Source organism: Balaenoptera borealis, assembly GCF_965194805.1.
Source record: "Balaenoptera borealis genome assembly, chromosome: X".
Lineage (NCBI taxonomy): Eukaryota > Metazoa > Chordata > Mammalia > Artiodactyla > Balaenopteridae > Balaenoptera > Balaenoptera borealis.
In genome coordinates this window covers 78,964,717-78,985,973 of record NC_138881.1, presented here as the reverse complement: position 1 = coordinate 78,985,973, position 21,257 = coordinate 78,964,717, and the positions used below count along the sequence as shown (strand labels likewise).

The window sequence follows — 21,257 nt, the reverse complement described above, 5'->3', positions numbered from 1 at the left end:
TAATGTCACTCCTTAGAAATACTGATTGATTTATCTTTCAAAATCCGTGACTTCAGGTTTGTTGAGCTGATTTAAATTATTTATTTATTTTACTTTTCCCTCCCTGGACTGACACTACTATACAGGCTAAGAATAAACACAGTTTAGGAAACTATCTTTCAAATACATAGCCAGCTGAGACAGAATTGGCCTGGGTGGATAATTAACCTTTAAAAGGAGCATAACTTTTCTTTCTTAGTTTGAATGCATTTCCTGTTTGTTTCACATAACAATATTAATAAAATGATGCCATTCACTTTTCTTTCTGTTGTGGTATGGGAATTGATGTGTAGCTTTGCTCAAAAATGCATTTAAAACAATATTGGAGGATTTAAGAAGTCAAATTTGGCAACAAAAGTACCTAATTAACATTTATATGGGTAACATTTGCTGAATTATAGATTTAGATGATTTTCTGTGACATCTTTTGGAAAAGTAATGGCTACTGTCCCCTTAAATATATGTACCATTATTCTTCTTCTTTCTAACAAACTGAGTGGTATTTTCTCATTGAATTTTTCAGATGAATAATTAACACAATACTAGTATATCAAATTTGCCTGAAAAAATGTTTGGGTAGTTTTATTTTTCCTTTAGCTAACTGACTCCTAATGTTCTTAATTATGAAGGGCTGGGATTTAATGATCCATTGTTAGGTAAGTCATAGTTTCATAGTATCATAGTTTTTGTCGTTGTTGTTTTACCCAATTTCTACATTTAGAATTAGATATTCAACTAATCAAACATTCAACTAATAATTACCGTGGTGTTATTCATGTCAACAGTCTCGGCAGAACAAGACAAAATTTGGCATTTCTCTGAGCAGTACTCTAGTCAGTCAAATTGGTCTCCCACTTTCTATACCAATTAATTAGATTACTTGTAGAGGATCAATCAAAACGTGTTGCCAGGAAAAGATTAATTATTCCCTTTTTTGTGAATTAATTAGTACAATGTTAGAGTGCTTAGCAAACCTGATCTAGTGAAAGAAAAATGAATGTCAAAGAGATGTGTTAACCTGAGATATACTCTAGCAGAGAGATTTATCATTTTTAAATTAATGAAAAAATATATTCCTCTTTACTTTAAACGTAGAACTTCTTTAGCCCTAAATGCTCTTGGAATTCTATTTTTTTTTTCTTTTGCATCACAGAAATGAGTAAAGTAAAAGAAAAACATTACAAAACATTTTTTTTTAAACGTTGATGAAATTTTACATGTATTTTATTACTTTAAATTCAAATTTTAGCCAATAGACCAACTATAACATTTTCAGAGAGAGTGACTTCGTGTGTGAAATGACCACATCCAATGAAGAGGTTTCAAAAAATGCAGATGATGTAATTTTGCAGTTGACAATCATTAAAGCACAGATTAAACAAAGTATTTTTTCCCCTTCATTTAGGAGGATTTTCTCTGAAAATGAACTGTTACAGCTGGTAACCTGAAGACTGACTTGAACCTCTTTAGCAACTTTCTTTTCACCATTTCTCTTCCAAAGAAACATGGATGTTATCTATGATCAGTCAAATTATAATATGCCAGCAGATCAACAGAAATTTAGAAGTAGGTACTCTTTTCACTCCAACTCGCCCATAGTGAGAGAGTAGCGCTGCATTCTCTATTTAAGGGGAAAAAAAAACCACACACATTCTAACTTCATGTGTATGAACTATTCAGAAATCTCTGAAGTTTAACATGGCAAACCTTCGCTAGTATTTCCATGTGTCTCAGAACTTATTCTGAATTATAATATCAGAGCAGTGTTTTACAAAAGAAAGTTAGAAAGTATTTTTAAGTCTTCTCTTCATAAATTATATTTTACTTGATGCTACTTGTAAATAAATATATATATGAACATAGGGCCATATGTAATTTAGTGTGTTTAGAGTAGTCCCAAGAGGACCACACTGTCCTCAGATCTGTCAATTAATACTATATCTTCATTTATAAAATTCTCAGCAGTACACATTCATACTCTGTTGTCTGCTAGGGCCACAGTCTTGCGTGTCTCCACACGATTCTTTGAAAATGCAAAGACATAACCTGTTACAGTATTCACAGTAACCCAGAAGCAAGCAATAATACTATTTATGAGCTGGATTTCTGTTTGTTTATGTTTTCACCTAATTAAGCTAGCTTCAAAGAGCAGGGTCCGTTTGAAATGGTACACATAATTTGATGGGGTTATGACGGGAGGAAAGCTCTGGGACATAGGCTGTTAGCCAAGGAAGAAAAAACTGCTTAGAATGGCATTCAGCGACCCTCATACCAAAGGCTAAAGTCAGGAGATGGCAATTGTGAAATTTAAAAATTCAAAAAGCCTTCAAATGGAATGAGACAGAATGTTTTATTAAACTTGTCTCCTGAAAGAGAAATAATTGGACTGAGTTTGCTTGTTTCTTCTTTATCTTAAAAAGGAAAGTTAATATTCTTGGCAAAAGACTCAGGAGAATAGATCGCATAATTTCTTCACCTAATCAGCAGATTTGTATCAACCTGGGAACTATATTTTAAACTAGTATTAATAAATCCCTCTAGCAAAGTTTGGAGAAAATCTTATTCATAAAAGTTATATTTCTATCTGTTTTTGTGAACTTACAAAGAATATTCAGAACTATATACTATTTTGGGCAATTCATTAGCAGAAAAGAAAGCAGATTGAGGATGTAATGCATTTCAAAATATGAAATGAGAACTGCATAAATTAATTCTATTGCTTAAGGACAGCATTTATTTCCTCTAATGGTTTACATTCTTATTTGTAGTGGTACTGACTAACACTGCACATTATATTGGCATCTGCTCCATATCACAAAACCCATTATTATGTACTATTTCAGAGCTATAGAGCTTCTTTTTGAACAATCAGAGTACCTTATCATCTGTAGTAGCCTAAAGAGATTATTTTGCTATGGCAAATTTTGCATCAGCTATTTTTTTCCTTTTTAATCAAAACAAAACACACATGTATATGTTAAAAATCCCACTAGCATGCCATACTAAGATAATAGAACTTTATTTAAAGTGAAATATTGTGCTTCTGCCCTTGTTTTAAGGTCCTTTAGTGTCCAAAATGGACAAAAATCTCTTGGAACATGGTTTAGATGGAAGTTTCTGGTTCCGAGGTAGAGTAGGTAGCTAATATGACTCATAGTAAAAATAAACTTTAAACATTAACCCATAAATATTGTTAGGCTTATACAGAAATGGATATTCATTTTTAATTATCTCTACCTTTGCATAAGTTTATTATAATAACTAATAGCAAAAATGTATTATTTGTATTACCATTATTACTGCCTACAGCCATCCCAATTTTAAAATAAAACATAATTAATAAAGAACTTCATTAACTTGAAATTTGTCATTGCTTCATCCTGTAGGGTAATTATGAACAAAATATTTAGTAGTCAAAATTACAGTGTCAATATGATTAGAGAAATGTTTAGTCCCTGGTAGAAACAAGCTTTAAAAATAAAGCTCTTACATTGTTACTAACACTTGCACTTTTTTTATAGAAATACAGTTGATTTACAGTATTATATTAGTTTCAGGTATATACTTGCACTCTTAACTACTAATAAAATGAGGTCCTGTAAAGAACTCTGCATTTGAATATTTTTAAGCAATTGCTTATTAATAGATACAATTGAGATAAATAAAGCTGTATGTGATTTTAAGTGTTTTATAATAGATTCTAACCCATACCAATTCTGCCCCTATTACTATCAATAATATACCATCTTAGTCTCATTCAGCTTGAAAATTTATTTCAGGGTTAGATCCACACTGTGGATGCTTACTTTGAGTTTATTCTTTAATTGTTGCTATACCATCCTCTAAGAAAAGGGTTTAATAACACATGTCATACGCAAAGGAATCAATTCTCTCTAGTTTATAAAAATGATGCTTATTTCATCTATATATTTCTATCTGTTAACAAGGCAGTGATAGGCCTACAATTACAATAATAATTTATGAAGTAAAAAAGAACAAAGATACCTTTGCTTAATGCATATTTGTTACTTATTACCATATTCTTATTAGAAATTGGCTCTGAGTTCATTATAGCAGAAGATATAGTCACAGCCATGTATTTCTACCAGAAGTCACTATATCATGTTATACATAAGTAAATGAAAGGTAGATTAGTATTGCATATTATGGAAGAATTTTTCATCCTCAGAATGAATGCTGATAAATTGTTTTAAGTATAAAATTAAATAAAGAGATAGATGTTTAGGACTTTCTGAATTTGGTGTCTAAAATGTCTCTAAAATGTTTATATTGAAAACACTTTTAATATCCAGTGTCTACTTTTGTAGAGAGAAAAATTTTGTTATGCTGTCATTGGTTCTGTATGCTTAGTCTTAGATTACATTCTGATCTTTAACCAATACATTTCCCTTATTTTTTTGAGTTTAGAAAATAGGGATTAAAATACAATGATGGGGAAGCCATTTTGTTCTCAAAACTAGAGGTTTATTTAAATTATATATCCATACAATCCATAATGCTCAAAATACCTTACAAAATTTCTATTTTATATTTATTTTATATGTTACGTGGTCCCATTTTTCTTCTTTTTTTATACCTATGACTCTTCTCTATCACATATATGGTATGCTCTTTTGGACCTACACAGCTTTATGTATATAAAACATATCTGAGGCAAATTATGATTCTTCAAATACAAGAATCTTCTGAGATATGTATAATCTTACCAAATTTTGTATTTCCCAAAATTATGAGGAAGTAGTGATGTTCAAGATACATGTTCAAGATAATAAATTTAATGAGCTCTATTTAGTATCAACTTCATGATCCTTTTCAAGAGTTCAACATCTTTGGATTGTGCAAAATATAGCCTTTAATACCTTCAGTCTGGAGACCAAATCTAAATGTTTTTCTAAACAGTAACATGGCTTAAGGCATGTGGTTTCAATACATTATTGAAAACCTCAGACCAATTCTTCTACCTTGGAGTCGGGATCTCTTATTTCCTCAAAAAAGAATTAATTGTCTATGATTCTTATCTCTATTAAAAATTAAAAATAAAATCTAGAAAATACTTTATATGAATTATAAAAATATTTTATCTGTACAGAAATAAATGAATAAAATAAACTGGCTGATTATATACATATAAATACATATGTATGTTTAGGTAAATGGAAAACTCTATCTATGCCTAAACAAAATGACTATTAAAATTTCATAGTAAATTTCAAAGTAGATGTGATCACATATTTCAAAAATGATAAACTGCTGCATATATGCCTTCCACCTAATTCTGTGTTTTTACCTTTTGAAAATGTGTTATTAACATAATTAAATGGCCAATGTTATTATGGCTACAGTTGTTTGACTTTCTAACACAGTAAGCCCATTTATACTGCAGGACTAGAGAGGTATCACTTACTGGATTCAGGATCAGAGTTGCCATCCCCTTCAGTGCGGTTGTTGGGTGCAGCATGATCAAAATACTCCTCCTGAGGATAGCCAAGGGGCAGGGCATGGGATTTGCTGGGAAGGCTGCCTGTATCATGGTCCCCTAGTCCACCATCACTGCTGCTTTCCTGAGAGCCTTCTGGTAGGTGAAATGTGACACGCCGCTGGGACTGAAAAAGACAGAAAATTACAGGGTTTCAGCTATGATCTGAATAATTGCTTAATACATCCAATTGAGAAAATGTATTATTTCAGCTATCTAGTGAAGTCACTTTAATATTATCTTGAGTTGTGAACGATTTCAGGCTTTTGTGAACAGTCAGCTCTGTGTTCAAACCTGCTTTACCTGGCAGCAGAATTGCTTTTATTATATTTTTTAACAGGGCACATCCAGTTGCAGAATAAAAGTTAACTTGTTCTAAAGCAAGAGGCTGTCACCCATATTGACATTTGAGCACATTGGATATTCTGATCATCATTTGAACATGGATTTATTTAACTATAATTTTACAAGATTTCATTTTTTGAATAATAAGCTTGAATAAATATAATGAAATTTTACTGTTATATCTGTAAGATTCTGGTGGGCAGAAACAGTAAATAATAATACAAATTTATTCAATCATGTAGGCTTATAAATTACAAATCATCTTTTCAAAGAATCTAAGGGGCAAGATTTTGAATTGGAATTCATTTAAATAGATTCTACACTCTAAAAAATAAAAATAATTACTTGGTATGGATAACAGTTGATAATTATAAAAGCAAACTATAGGGATCATCTCTGATAGTAATTATAGCAGAATATAAAAAACTTATACATGCCAACATATAAAGATGAAGGATTTGGTTCATGACATCCAATAGTGTGGTAACTCCACCAGATGTAGCAGTAATTTTGTTTGTGGTATTGCTACATGTAGTAGCTAGTCTCTGAAGATAGCCCTGACAATGGACCTCACGTCTCGGTATTCAGACCCTTATGTAGTCTTCTACCACAATGAATATGGAGAGGCCCTGTGTAACCAAATCTCACAGTTTCTGCCTTGCTCCCTTAGAATACTCATTCAGGAAAAACAGCTGAGTTGAAAGTAGTCTGACTACTTGGAGACTGCCATACTGTGAGGAAGCTCAAGCTTCCCATGTGGAAAAACTCCACAAAAAGAAAGTACAATACAATACCCAGAGAGGCCCAGCTGCTCCAACCACTCGAGATCAGGTGCTAAATATGTATGTAAAGAATCCATTCTGGACATTATAGCTTATGGCCTCCTTTGAGCCATCCATCCCAGCCATCTCCAGATATTTGAGCCATTCCATTTGAGATACCAATCACTGTAGAGCAGAGATAGCAATCTCTGCTGCGCACTACCTAAATTCCTGACCTAAAAAATGTTAAGTACACTTGATTTTTGTTTTATGCTCCAAAGATTAAGGATAGTTTGCTATGTAACAATAGACCAACCAAAACATTTAACTATTAGTAGCATGAAAGATGCAATTTAGAGATAATTATTTAAGAAATTTATACATATCAAAGGGTACATGTAATTAGGTACTAGAAATTTCCATGACAGAGTGCATATACTTTCATAAGTTCAGGCTTGACAGTCAGCCATTTCTTCAGATGTTGATATTGTTATAGACTGTATGTGTGTGTCCTCTCAAAATTCATATGTTGAAACCTAATCCCCAGCATAATAGCATTTGGAGGTGGGGTCTTTGGGAAGTGATTAGGTTATGAGGATGGAACCCTCATTAATGGGATTAGTGTCCTTATAAAAGCAGCCCAAGAGACCTCCTTCTCCCCTTCTGCCATGTGAGGACACAGTGAGCTAATTTTGTCAGTCCAGCAAAGCTGCATTTGACTGTTCTTTCTCTAAGAAGCCATAAGCTCATTTAGTTATAGGTTAAACCTCATTTAATTCCAAAAATTATTTATAGTTGTGAATATATTTTCAGCCACTTCAAGTAAGATATAAGCATTTATGCTCACAAACCTTTTAAAAATTCAAGAACTGGAAAAACAGGATTTTAAAATGCCTGAAACATTATATTGTAGACATTTATCAACAGTCAGTTATTGTATGTAACTTAAAGTGAAAATAATACTTAACACATAAATTTAAAAGTCATTGTATATAAAATAAGCCAGTTAAGCATGGGATTAATTTACAGTTGTTCCACCACAATGCATAACTGTTAAGAGGTATTTTAATTTTCTATTAAGACATAAGTCAGATATTTCAAGTATTTTTATCATTCAGCTTTAGTATCAGTATTATCAGCTTTATCATTCAGTATTAGACCTAGATAATAGAATCTATATATAGGAAAATAATTACTGCTGACAAAAATAAATGAATCTAGAATTTAACATGTGCTAGTTAAGCATGGAGTCATATACCCTAACAGAGTTAAAATTGCCAGTGAATAGAAGGTAAAGTTCTATCAAATGATAGAAGTAGGGACTATATATATATTACTTCCAGATGTAAGAGAAATGGAGTTTTGTGTTCAGTTGCTTATCTACACAGAAAAGAAGAAGGCAATTTAAGTCAAAAAGATATCCCATCCTATGACACCTGTAACTAGTAACAACTAAAATTCTTTGCAAAGGAATGCCTTAGAGTGAATCTGTAATTAGCCAGGTCACGTATTGACCCCCAACTCTCCTGATACTCATAAATTGAATCCCCTTAAGGGTACATAAGAGGGAATAAATGGGTTGGTAAGGACTCCCTTTAGTGAACACAACTGTTTTTTGTCCCTTCCTGAATGCCCATAAAACACCACAAGCACCAGCATCCTGTTCCTGAAATGCAGTTCTTATATGTGACATTATTACATATACACCTTTGAGATTTCAAACAGTCATATTAATAAACTCTCATGTCTATATTAACTTTAACAAATATCGGAATGCTTTAAGTGGAAACCAAGGTATGTTGTTTCGTCATTAATGGCTCTATATCATTTTAAAATAGTCTGAAGTTCAACTGCATACTGAGGATTTGATTTCTTTCTCAATTCACAGTTTCAAAGTTTACAGTCTAAAGCATTTTTTTTTTACCTATTTCTATAATCCATAGAAGGCATTCAAATATCATTGATTAAATGTAATATTCTATTTCTTTATTCAGTGAATTCACAAGAGGCTATTTATTGTCACATGGGTGATTAACTAAGTTGTCCATCATTTTATAAAATCTCCATGAAATAGTTCCTTAGGTGAAATAGTTAGAATTTAATTTTTAAGGAATTGTTTCAAAAGGCTTCTGAAAATTTAATTTTTAATGGGAAAAGAACAGCTAACTATTTTTTCCTAGGGTTACTTTAATGATTCCTACTTAAGCTTGCATTTTGCAATTTGTGACACTTCTAGATAGAACTGAACATAAAATAATTATATGAACTTAACAATTTATGAATCCTTTGTAGTAAATTTTGGCAATCTGGTTTAACTCATTTGCCCTTTACTTTTTAACGGATGAATCCTTAATCTCTGATGGCACTTTTCTGCTCAGATTCATAATACGGAGGTATTCAAAATACAGAGGTATTTTTCTTACCCAGTATATTTAGAAATATTAACTATTTCATGAAAATCATTCCTTATGTCTCTCAAAGAGAAGACTAAATAATTTCCTTTTTTCAAGTGTTGACGATGATTACTGTGCAATATAAAAGAGCTATTACGTTAATGACCATGTCATAATTTGTCTGTCTGCTACTCTTCTAGGAAGCTGTGGCATTCAAATTAAAGCAATCTATTGATTGCAATGGTGACTTTACGGGATGGAAACAAATCCTGGATTATTCATGAATAAATGTCTGTACTGAAAGGCTAGTTATTTTTCTGCCAGTAAGAGAAAAATCGACAGAGAGCCTCTCCCTATAATCTACATGCCTTCTTTTTAGCTCAAATCAATCAAAATTCCAAAATATGTGAATGGTCAGAAATAATATTGGTGTCACCTAGATGAATCATTTACAGGCAAACTATCAAATTCCCAACATTCTTGTGTCCATTATACCTCATGAAGGCATAATTCCATACTAAATATCAGGTGAATATTGTTACATTTCCATAACATGATGTAAGTGGCATTTTAGAAAGGTTAATCTGGCAGCAAAGAGGCTGCATACAGATAGGCCAGCCTGTGAATCTCATTATTGAATGCTTGAGTATCATGTTCTAGAGGGCTCATTAGAATTACCTGTCAAAGTTTTCAAACTAATCATACATCCTTGCATTCCCCCTGACTCCAATTCTAATATACCTTGACCCAGTCTACCTTAGATTCACTGCCAACACCAGGAACTCTGATTAGAAAGGGTAATCATAGGTAGGGTTATTATTTTTTAAAGATTGCCATATGCAAGAGTGTTTTTGATTCATATATAAAACATTCTTGATATCAAACTAACACATTTTAAGCTTCTGGGTCCTGTCTCTTTGCAAAAGAATTTATAATTACTCAATATATTATAAAGTTAAATGTGAAAATAGTTAGAAATTCAACTTGAAATTTTCACCAGCATTACATGGTCAGCACATATATCCCACTTGCAGCTCATAATTCCCAGTGTAAAAACTCCCGGATGGCATATTTTATAGTAGTCCTTCACTATTTGACCCTATACTTGTAGTCATAAAACCTCCTATGTTTCCAACTCAAGTCATCTTGCAGGATATATCAGTTCACCTGATTGTTTTTTCAGGGTTCCATTTCATAAAATTTGAAAGGTCTGTATAATTTCTCATTTTCCCTTTCACTTTATGTTCCTGAAATGTTTACCCTTCAAGGCTTTTATTTTTTTAATACCATAACTTATTACTAGCATATGCAGGAAGTTCTTCATGATCTTCTCCAGAATCAGATCTTCTCTTAGCTCTATTTTGCCATGAATTTTTTTCATGGCACTTGGTAATTTTTAAAATTTATTTTATTTATTTAATTTTTGGCAATAGTCAGACATATTCATTTGATAGTCAGAAGACTACATGGCATTTCTTGAGGGCATCTTTCCTTGAGTCATGAATCATTTCAGCTTAATCAAAATGGAAATAATCTATTTGTAGATAGGTACCATGATGAATTGTTAAATTGGCAATTGGCAGAGTTTTGTGAATTTGAATCTACAAATATTTGAGAAACTACAATTGTGTGACTAACAATGAAAATAGAACAAAACTGAAACCTAACATGCTTTGAAATTGGCATGTGTACAAAAATTAAAACCAGATATTAAAATTGAAACCAGGCATTGCAATGGTCTCTAAGACAAAACCCAAGTATCAATTTTAAAAAAAAATAGATGAAACATCTCTACATTGTTTTTGGTGCTAACCACATGTAGATTTAGTGACTTACATTTAAATATATAAATCATCATAGGACTTTCATTGTCCAGAAGCAGTTATCTAGTAACCTCAAACTATTCAAAAAACAGTCATGCCAGGAAATAAGAAAGACAAAAAAAAAAAAAAAAGGCATGTGAGTTGCTAAAATATTTATCAGGTAAGTTCATGCTCAGAATCATGTCTGCCTTAGTCTGCTTTCCTGTTTAACTTTAACATCTTTGATTATTTGATTCTCCAGCTCAAAATGTAATAGAACTCTTGGTAGCTGCTGGAAATAAAAATATTGACAGAAGGAGAAATTTCCACCAATTATTACTAGATCTGTCTTCTGTAGCTATATAGAATAAGTGTGATTCTTGTACATGACAAGACTTCCAGTGTTTGAAGATAGTTAAGCCTCATCTACTAATATTCCTATTCCAAGCTAAAATCTCCAACTTAATTTGGCATCTGTAGAGGGGCAGAATTTGCCACCCTGAAATATGTCTCTTTGGCATATTAATTTTTTTAAGCCGGTTATTTTCTAAGCAGTAGGCACAGGAAAAACTCTGAAAACCATGTAGGAGTTACCTTTTTATAAGAAACGTTTACATTTGTAAGGGAAATCTCCATTTGTAAGGGTGTGTCCCTCCCTGTACCTGGAAAAGAAGGATGACTAAATCTTTAGAAACTCTTATCAATGGAGAATTCAATGACTTGAATTTGCATAACAACCTTACTCTTGTTTACTGTGCTGCACTTGGTCTCCTCCCATTACTGCATCTCTCCTATCCAACATCCTCTTTTGTCTTTAGCTGGAGATGGTATTTAAGGTAAGGGCTGCGGCCATTTTGGCAAGTTACTCAGTTCTTCTGAGTCTCTCCCATGTATACATGTTAGTAAACTTTTGTATGATTTTTCTGCTGTTAGTCTGCCTCATGTCAATTTAATTCTTAGACTAGCTAGAAGAACCGAGAGGGGTAAATGAAAATTTTTCCTCCCTGACACAGTATTTTCAGACCGTTTACATTTTACTAACTCTTTTCCTTTTTACCCATGTAATTTATTTATGTAATTAACAAAGTCAGACCTTAAGTATTTACCACTTTATTGTTGGTGATAATGTGGGCTTAGGAGATGATGGCTTTATAGATCACATATGATACAAATAATCATTTTATTTTTCATAATATTAGTCAATATTTAATATTTTCAAGTTGTTAAATTGTTTGAAAACGTGTTTCCAAGACAGAAGCCACAAGTTTTGTTTTGAGTAGTGCTTTGTCTCTGGTGTGACTTTTTATATTTGCAAAATAACTCTTCCATTGCTGTAGTTACACAACATGTCTGCTTAATTGATGCATTTTAAACAAACCAAATGTCATTCAAGCAACAGATGGTTTCTGACTTGAATTATATAGGTTGGAATCATTATGCAGTATACAGTGAAAGATGAAAAACCTGGCATTGTCATTAATTGCATAAACACTTGGAACAAAATATTCTCTTGTTTAATGTTAGTAGAAATCACAACAAGAAACTACGTGATGGTGATCAAATACCAGTTTAAAAATAAAAATGACCTAGAAAATTTTCCTAATAAAACTGAAGAGTGTGCACATCAGCTGGCATGGTGGTAATTTTTTTATTGCATTGTACCAAACATTGGTAACCTGTTTGTTTTAGACCCTTTCAAGTGTACATAAAGCATGTTTAACTTCAGCTTTTTTACCTGGTGCTCATCAGAGCACATCAAAAACAACTGCTACTCAGGTAAAATGGGTCACATCCTGGAAATATATGAGAGTAAAAGACCAATATTTCCTTTGAACTCTTGTTACTCTTTAAAAAATATCTGGAGTTCTATAATTCCCATTGGTAATCAAAGAGTAAATTAAAATAGCTGCATCTTCCAACAACAACTGTCAGTGATGGAAGGTAGCAGTAAGCAATGTAGGGGTGAATATAGTTGAGGGTGGAAGGAAGAAGTATTGCAAAGTATTAGTATCTGTATTATTACTGTACTCTTTTATTGTGCAACTCTTTATACAGATGTATTTTTCTAAAAGCAGACCTCTTCCTATTTATTTTACATACAAACAAGAACACTCCTATATTCCATTTATCACACACACACTCACCCACCCACACACACACACACACAAATGGTATTAAAAATAACCTCAAAGTGATCTACAAGTTAAAAAGGTGAAAAAAATTATTATGTTACTGTCCCAAGAGGAAATTGATATGGTACTATCCTTTTCATTGCTTTAAAAAAGTTATATACACATATTTCTAAAATATATCTAAGCTGAGGATGAAATAGAAACTAGTGAAATATTTTGTTTCCTAACCCCAAACCCTCAAATCAATCTTATGTGTTTACCTTAAATACATTATTTGGACCTATTGTAATATTACTTTTGTTGCTTTTCATTGTATTTGGGAATTAGGGAGAAAACGGCATTCGATTTTGGTAAAATTGCTAGCCAGCTAATGCAACCAGCTATTCCGTGGTTTAGAAAACACTAGATGCATACAAATCACCTAGTTGATGTGTTAGTAATGCAGATTCCTAGGATCCAACCCTCAAATATTCTGATTCAGTGGGTGTAAGGTAGGATTCAGATGTTGCATTACATAATCCCTTGACTACAATTTCAAGGGGAAAAAAAAGGAAAACAAGGAGTCCTGCTTAAATTTTCTAAATATTTTTGAATAGACAATTTGACATTTTAAAATAAAATGAGTCATTAGAATAATGGGATTCTAATGTCAGACTGTAGTCTAATTAGTCATTATTTCATAATTTTTATATGAGACATTTCCTTTTGCATTCAGGAAATGTTCTTGTTCATTTTTGATGAATGATACATATGATATACCTATGACATTATTAACATAGAGGTGGCCACGGCATAAAATGATGACAGTGTGTGTGTGTGTATATATATGTGAGAAACTTCATAGATATAAAATTCTCTCTCTGTAACTTGATCATGCTAACATGCAGTATTGTTCTGAACAAAAACAAAGATAATTCCAATGGTATTATAAGTATTAAAACGTATTTTCAGTTTATATGTATGTATGAATGATAGAATAATAATACAATTTGATTTAATAAGCATTAATTATTATTTGGTGCAGTCTTTATAATACAAAATTCTGTTTTTATTGACACTGAAGACAACTTCAATGATAAAACTGTTAAAATTAAATATATGAATTTGATGCCATGGAAGAAAAAATGTTGCTAAAATATATTTGTACTTAGAAGCTCTTTAAGCTCTCTGGTGTTGAGACAACTTCATTTATAATACTCTGAACTAAATATAAGAACTCCAGGCCCAATACTGAATTCAATTAATGTTCAAATTCAATAAATCTTCCAAAAGTACTTATTCTTGAAGTGCATTCTACAATTTGGTTTAAGATACACACATTGAAAAGATTAGATCCTACAAAATACAGGAGGTCATATTTTACAATGTTAAATGAGGAGTGTTATCTCTAGATCTCTGAAGTTCCTATGAGATTTTGAAATAATGTCTTTTAGTGCTTTCCATGCATGCCCTGACAATTCTTCAGTAAGCGATCGACACATACAATAATTATAGTTGTACTTAGAAATTATATAGTATATTTCCTTGGATGTCTGAAAGTTTTTTCCTAATATTACTGATTCCCAACATTACTGATAAATGATCTGTTTTGAAAAGAATGATTTTGAGCATATTTTTATATCTTTGAATAAAAGGTAAGTGATCCATAAGTAAATGACATAAAGGTCAGGAGTAAGAACTGGTGACACTTTAGGAAATGCCATTAGGTAATAATGTTTAAATTCAGACAGAATGCTAAAGTTAAAAATATTGGAGCATTAAGTTATTGCCATAAATAAGTAAAGAGATTTCTTTTTATTTTTTTTTCCAAAAAGTAATACTGAAAAGAGTTAGGCGAACCAAATACTATTTCTTTTACTGACAGGGAAACAATGTAGCAAACCCCTAAGATTTGCTTCCATTTGACATCAGCCCCTGGAAAATATTTTGCTAAACAAGACTTCACCTTCACTTAGCAACCACGGGCAACCAGGCAACTTAACATCCTTCACAGCTTCCTGATGGAAATATGGCACAAAAGAATTAATGTAACTCTATTGTTGAAAGATGAATTTGCTGTATATTAGTGCTGCTGGATATTTTTGGTTCAATAGTCTCATGGAGCGGCAAATCTTCAAATCTGTTCAGTGTGTCTAGGTTAAGTTAGGTTAGTTTTCATGTTCCACTAAAATAGCATATCTATGAACCTATTCAAATTTTGTTGTAGTAATAAAACAAAATTACAACACCTTGAGAAAATAAGACAAGTAACTTGATGGTAAAATGTTTAAGTTTAGAAGTTGGTCATAAGAAATGGGATAAATTCAAATTAAAGAGAACTGTTCACTCACAACTGATTTTAAAAACAAGTTGGAAAAGTCTATTTGTGGTTCATTATACAGAAGATTTTACTCTGATCTACATGATAACCCAAAAAATATGTTGTGATGTTTAAATTTAAAAATATGATCTCAGACGTAATAGGCAAGGGAAGACAAAACAGAGATAATCTTGAAGTTACACAAGATACACACACACACACACACACACATACAACATGCTTTTCACAAATCCAAGTGCATCAATATGTCTTATTTTCCTTCTGGAGTTATTTTATTTATTTATTTATTTTATTTATTTATTTATTTTTGGCCTTGCCACGCAGCATGTGGGATCTTAGTCCTGAGACCAGGGATTGAATCCATGCCCCCTGCAGTGGGAGTGTGGAGTCTTAACCACTGGACTGCCAAGGAAGTCCCTGGAGTTATTTTAAAAATTAATTTTAACAAATATGACATATTGAAAGTCATTTATATAAATATTGATTAGCAAAAACTTCAAACTGAGATTATTTTAGCTAGATACTATTTGCTATATTGTTTAAAGTAATAATAATTTAAAATAAATGTAAATTTAAGCTAATTCTCAAAAACATACACAGAATGATTCACAAGAAAGTGAACTCTATAAAATGTGCATGCTTAATTTGATATTTAATAATCCTAAATATTTAGGAGCTTTTATTTTTTAATCTCTCTTTTTAAAAATTTTGTGCTGCCATTCTTGTATGAAGAAATCACATCCAAGTTTTCTCTCCCATGGATTAATATTAACATTAACAAAAATTACTAGAATACTTATAATTTCAAGATGGTTACTGATAATTCAATTTGATAGCCCTTTTGGAAAATAGTTTATTTTCATACACACTTTAAATATGGATAAATATGATCTGAATCACTGCACACACATAGTGATATGAATTATCATTTTAAACATCCTATCCAATTAAATTCCAAAAGCATTTGTTAAATGTCAACAATATACTAGATACCGTGCTAAGTGCAAGGGACAGAAACATGAATAAAATATAGTTCCTGATTATCAAAGCATCGTAGAAGTTCACACTTCATGGTGAGTTTGCTCAGATAAACTTATTATACTTGAAAACAACTCATATCCGGATAAGCCACTGAACTTTCTGTTACTCTCAAATGAGCCAACAAAAGTTCATTTTCCCAGAGAATCATTCTTCAGTCAAACAAGTTAAATCAATTATCAAACTAGAAAGGTAGAATAATATGAAGTTTACATACCTAATAGACATTTCTTTAGGTGGAAAAAAAAAAGACTCCTCATTGATACTTTAAGTATTAATAAAAGTCTTTCTGATTTTTACAATCTTAGAATTAAATATCTGGAGACAGTGAGTGCTCTCTGGGAGACAAGGGATAAACCATCTTTGGATAAAACAGAAAGATTAAGATAAATGACTTGTGCTATGGAAATCTAAGGCCGTAATCTCAGGGCTGGTAGTGGGGGGGAATGGACAAAGTGTGGCTTTATAAATCAATCAATTGATAATAATCTTCAGAAATTTAGAATTTGGTACATGTATTTTAAAACAATTGAATTTATTTGATTTTTAAAATTTATATAATTAAAATAGTCAGGAATATGTACAGTTCTGTGATCCATTTCAGAAGAAAAAAAATTACAAATATAAAAATGAGGCTTTGAAACTCCAATTGATGGAAGAAATGTTCACATATTGAGGTAGAGGGAAGTCATTCTGGCTTATACATAATTTAGCTTAAACTTTATGCTGAATAAAACTGCCTGTTTGTGGCCAGTCAAACATACATTGCACAACTGCTTTAACCATTAAAGAAAAGAATGCATTTAAAAATCATTATTTGAATAAATTCAAATTATTTCTTCTCCCCCATAGCAGCATGAAGTTTGCATCATTTAAACCAGTATTTCTCAGTACTTGGTCTAGGAATAGTGGGGGAGGTGGTGGTGAGTGACAAGTTTAAATTAAATATTCAAATTAGTAGGTCCCATCACAGACCTATTGAATCAGAATCTCAGGTGTCATGGTCTAGAAATCTGCATTTTTACCTGCACCCTTCATGATTCTTATGTTCACTAAATTTTGAGTGCCGCTAATTTTAAGCACTGACTATGGATAAATTATTAAAAACTATATTATTAGTTGAACATTTATTTTCAGCTAATTGAAGAAAAATAGAAGGGAGAAAATTCCCAGCACTTAGACGTGATTGTAATTTTTTTTTTTAATTTACACCATAACAATATTTATTAACTAGATTGATCAAAATGGTTATTGAATACTTTTAGATATTGTTTCTACCACATTGAAAATGCATAATATAAATCAAGAAACCTAATATGGTCAATACAAACCAGAAGAATCAGATGTTCATACAGTTGTATCTAATTCTCCCAATAATCCACTCATTTAAGATTAATTCAAATCTCTCATAGTGTATCTCACTTCTAAAGTAGTTGTGCCCACTGAAAGTTATGATTTCATGACATAGACACAAGATGCACATTAGGGGAACTGAAGAACAAATATACGCCTAATGTACTTCTGTTACATTAACAAGAAATGGGAAGCATGATACCAGTGATGTTCTATACAATTTCAAGAGTAGTTTCTTAAAAACTCTCTTCTATTCTTATAGATTATTTATTGATTATTTGTGTTGACAGACTAATGGGATAAATATTACCTCAATAGAGCTGATAGCAGGTAGAATTTATTTCTTGTAAATAAATGCAAGTGGCAACTGCTTCACCAAAAAGAAAAAAAGTTTTATTTCAAAACACACTAACCACACACACACACACAAACACACACATCCTTAGGATTTAAAATCTAGAATAAAAAAATCAAAAGAATCAAAACACCTCATTATTAACCTTTGAAAATGAAATGACAATAGATAAGTCAAAGTTACATTAGAAATTCCAGAAGAGTTAGATATTTATCTTTGAAATTACTTAGTCAACTAGTATACATAGAAATGTATGCTATTTATTTAAAGTTAAATGTAAATGTATTTTACCTTTATGTATATATATATATATATATATGCAGTCATACATACTAACAGTGAAAGCATTCATATACAAATAAATGGAAATAAATATTCAATAAATGAACTCTATAGAGCTCTAAGAAGACTATACTAGGTAAAAGGTTTATATGTCTTATGTAGATTTTCTATGTTATCTTGCAACATAATAGAAAATAGTGAAAATACATTATCAATTAACTCTTTGATTAATACTATGGAAATATGGTTTCTTTAAAAAGATTATTATGTTTAGAATTAAAATTCCCTTAAATCTCCTTAACAAATATTCACAACATTCCTAGGATGTTAGAACACCAGAACTGAACCTAAGAAATATTTTGGGTCAATACATTTTTTTGAAGATTCTCAATTATCCATGGCCTCAATTATTAGTGATAAGTTGATTTTGACTAGTAAATACATATTTGAAAAAATTTCTGCAAATGTGATAGTATAATAAATTATAAAATGGTCATATAATCAACCTAATTCTTATTTCCTCTTTAACCACAATATATCAGCTTAAAATAATTTCATATGCTATTTTTAATAATACAATCTTGTTGTCCTTTATTAACACTGCTCTCTCATTATCATATGAAATTGACTGAAAATAGGAAATCAATCTGATTTTAGAGAGCTTTTTTAAAAATTTGTGAGAGAGAGAGAGAGAGGGAATCAGGACAATAATGAAATATGTACTACAGGAATATGAAAGAGTTGAGTGAGAAAATACAGAAGATTTTAAATATAAATTGAAGTAAGTTTGCAACAATCAAGGAAGCAATTTTAACTTAAAATTGCTTCCATGATTTAACTAAATGGAATAGAAATCTCCTGAGTCTCACTGCATTTACAAGCCATTTCCTATAACAGTACCATAAGAAAAACCACGCTCTGTTCTCAGTTCTATACATGATTAAGATCAAGATTTTCCTGACTTGTTTTGTCATTCTCTATCTTCATTCAAACTGAGTCACTTTGCTGTACAGCAGTAATTAACACAACATTATAATTCAACTATACTTCAATAAAAAATAAACTTAAAAAAATACATGGTACATACTGCCCTATCAATGTTAAGTATTATGAGTAATTTCAATATACCAATACTACCAATGAATGCATATATATGGCATTATAAGGAAAAAGAGGTAGCTCAGTGTCTCCGTTAGTCACAGCACACTTTGAGACAGATGTTTTTCACTCTGGGTACCTTACTCTTAATTTTCAGTTACCCTTAAGCTCCGTGCAGGGTACTATTCAGGTTGGGCTATCATTTATTCTGCAATATCTTTTTGCAAAATGAAACTATATGGCATTAAAACTGCCACTGAGTTGACAGATTCAAGGGATGAAGAGGCCCAGTGTGAGACTGTGAAATTGGTGAAATTCAACACCTGGTGATAGATAGTACACACATACATCATAAAAATTAAGAACACCATCGGGAGTATAAACATATTCTCCCTGGATGATTGAATATTATCAGCATAATCAGTGTTAGTTAGTATTAGATACAGGCAAGGCATTGTTTAATTAGTGGTCACAAAAAGGATGGTAAAAATTTAGTGTTTCTTAGACTGTTTTCTTTTCCACTGTGAAGGCAGTGACGTTCATTTCTAAAACTCACTAAACATCGTGCACTGGAATCTATACATTATAAGCTGTAGCTCTCTTACAACTCATTTCAAATGTAAGTACTTTCAAGAACAGACACACACAGTAGACCTGTTGTTCACCAACTGTTTAATTTATTTGAATTCTACCAGAAACAGTGTCTCTTAATCTAGCAATTGAAAAGTAAATGATAATTGGTCCGGATAAAGGTTGCTAACACCTTAATCAGTTGATACAATGTTTTAAGTGGAAGTATCTTTTACTCTTTTATCTAACAACTGAGACAGAATCCATTAAGAGTGTTGGAGCAATTCATGAAGAAGGAGCTGCACGAGAAAAACGTCCAACTAAAACTAAAAGTAAAAACCAAAGGAAATCATTTAAGATCTGAGTTAGTAAAAAAAGAAAAAAAAAAATTACAGCAGTTTCAAGCTATTTTGTTTCTGCTACAAATAAGAAGTAATTACAGCTAAATCCATTTTATCACTTGTTTAATAGTTTACTAATAGTTACTAAATCAAGCAATACCTAACCTAGAAGGGGAGAGTCTATCAGTGAATTCACTTTTTTTTCCCCAGCTTTATTGAGAAATAATTGACATATATCGCTATATATGTTTAAGCTTGCAGCATGATGGTTTGATTTTCATATATTGTGAAATGATTACCACAAGAGGTTCAGCTAACATCCATCTTCTCTTATATATACAATAAAAAGAAAAGAAAGAAGAAACGAAAAAAACAATCCTCCTTGTGATGAAAACTCTCCGGATCTACTCTCTAAACAACTTTCTTATATAGCACAGAGCAGTAGTAACTATAGTTATCATGTTGTACACTACATCCCCAGTACTTATTTATCTTATAACTAGAAGTTTGAACCTTTTGACCACCTTCCTCCAATTCCCTCCCCCTAACCCCTGACTCTGGTGACCACAAATCTTACCTCTTTTTCTATGAGTTTGGTGGGGATTTAAAATTATTTTTATTAGATTCTACATATAAGTGAGATCGTACAGTATTTGTCTTTCTCTGTCTGAATTATTTCACTGAGCATAATGCCTTTCATCACAAATAGTAGGATTTCCTCTTTTTTTTTTATGGCTGAATGATATTCTATTGTGTACGACAACCTATTTATCCATTCATCTGTTGATGGGCAAATGAGTTGTTTCCAGGTCTTTGCTATTGGAAATAATGTTGCTATGACCACGAGGGCGCAGCTATCTTTTCCAGTTAGTGTTTTCTTTTCCTTTGGATATATTCCCTGAAGTGGAATTGCTAGATCATATGATAGTTC

At 31.6% G+C, this 21,257-nt stretch overlaps 1 protein-coding gene across 1 annotated transcript in view; it reads right to left on the bottom strand.

The window, feature by feature from the left end:
• Nucleotides 1-21,257, bottom strand: part of PCDH11X (protocadherin 11 X-linked) — a 523,932-nt gene that overhangs the window by 27,298 nt on the left and 475,377 nt on the right. Inside the window, exon 7 of the mRNA XM_082377049.1 lies at nt 5,465-5,663. Coding sequence (XP_082233175.1) covers nt 5,465-5,663 — 199 coding nt within the window. The remainder of the gene's footprint in view (nt 1-5,464; nt 5,664-21,257) is intronic.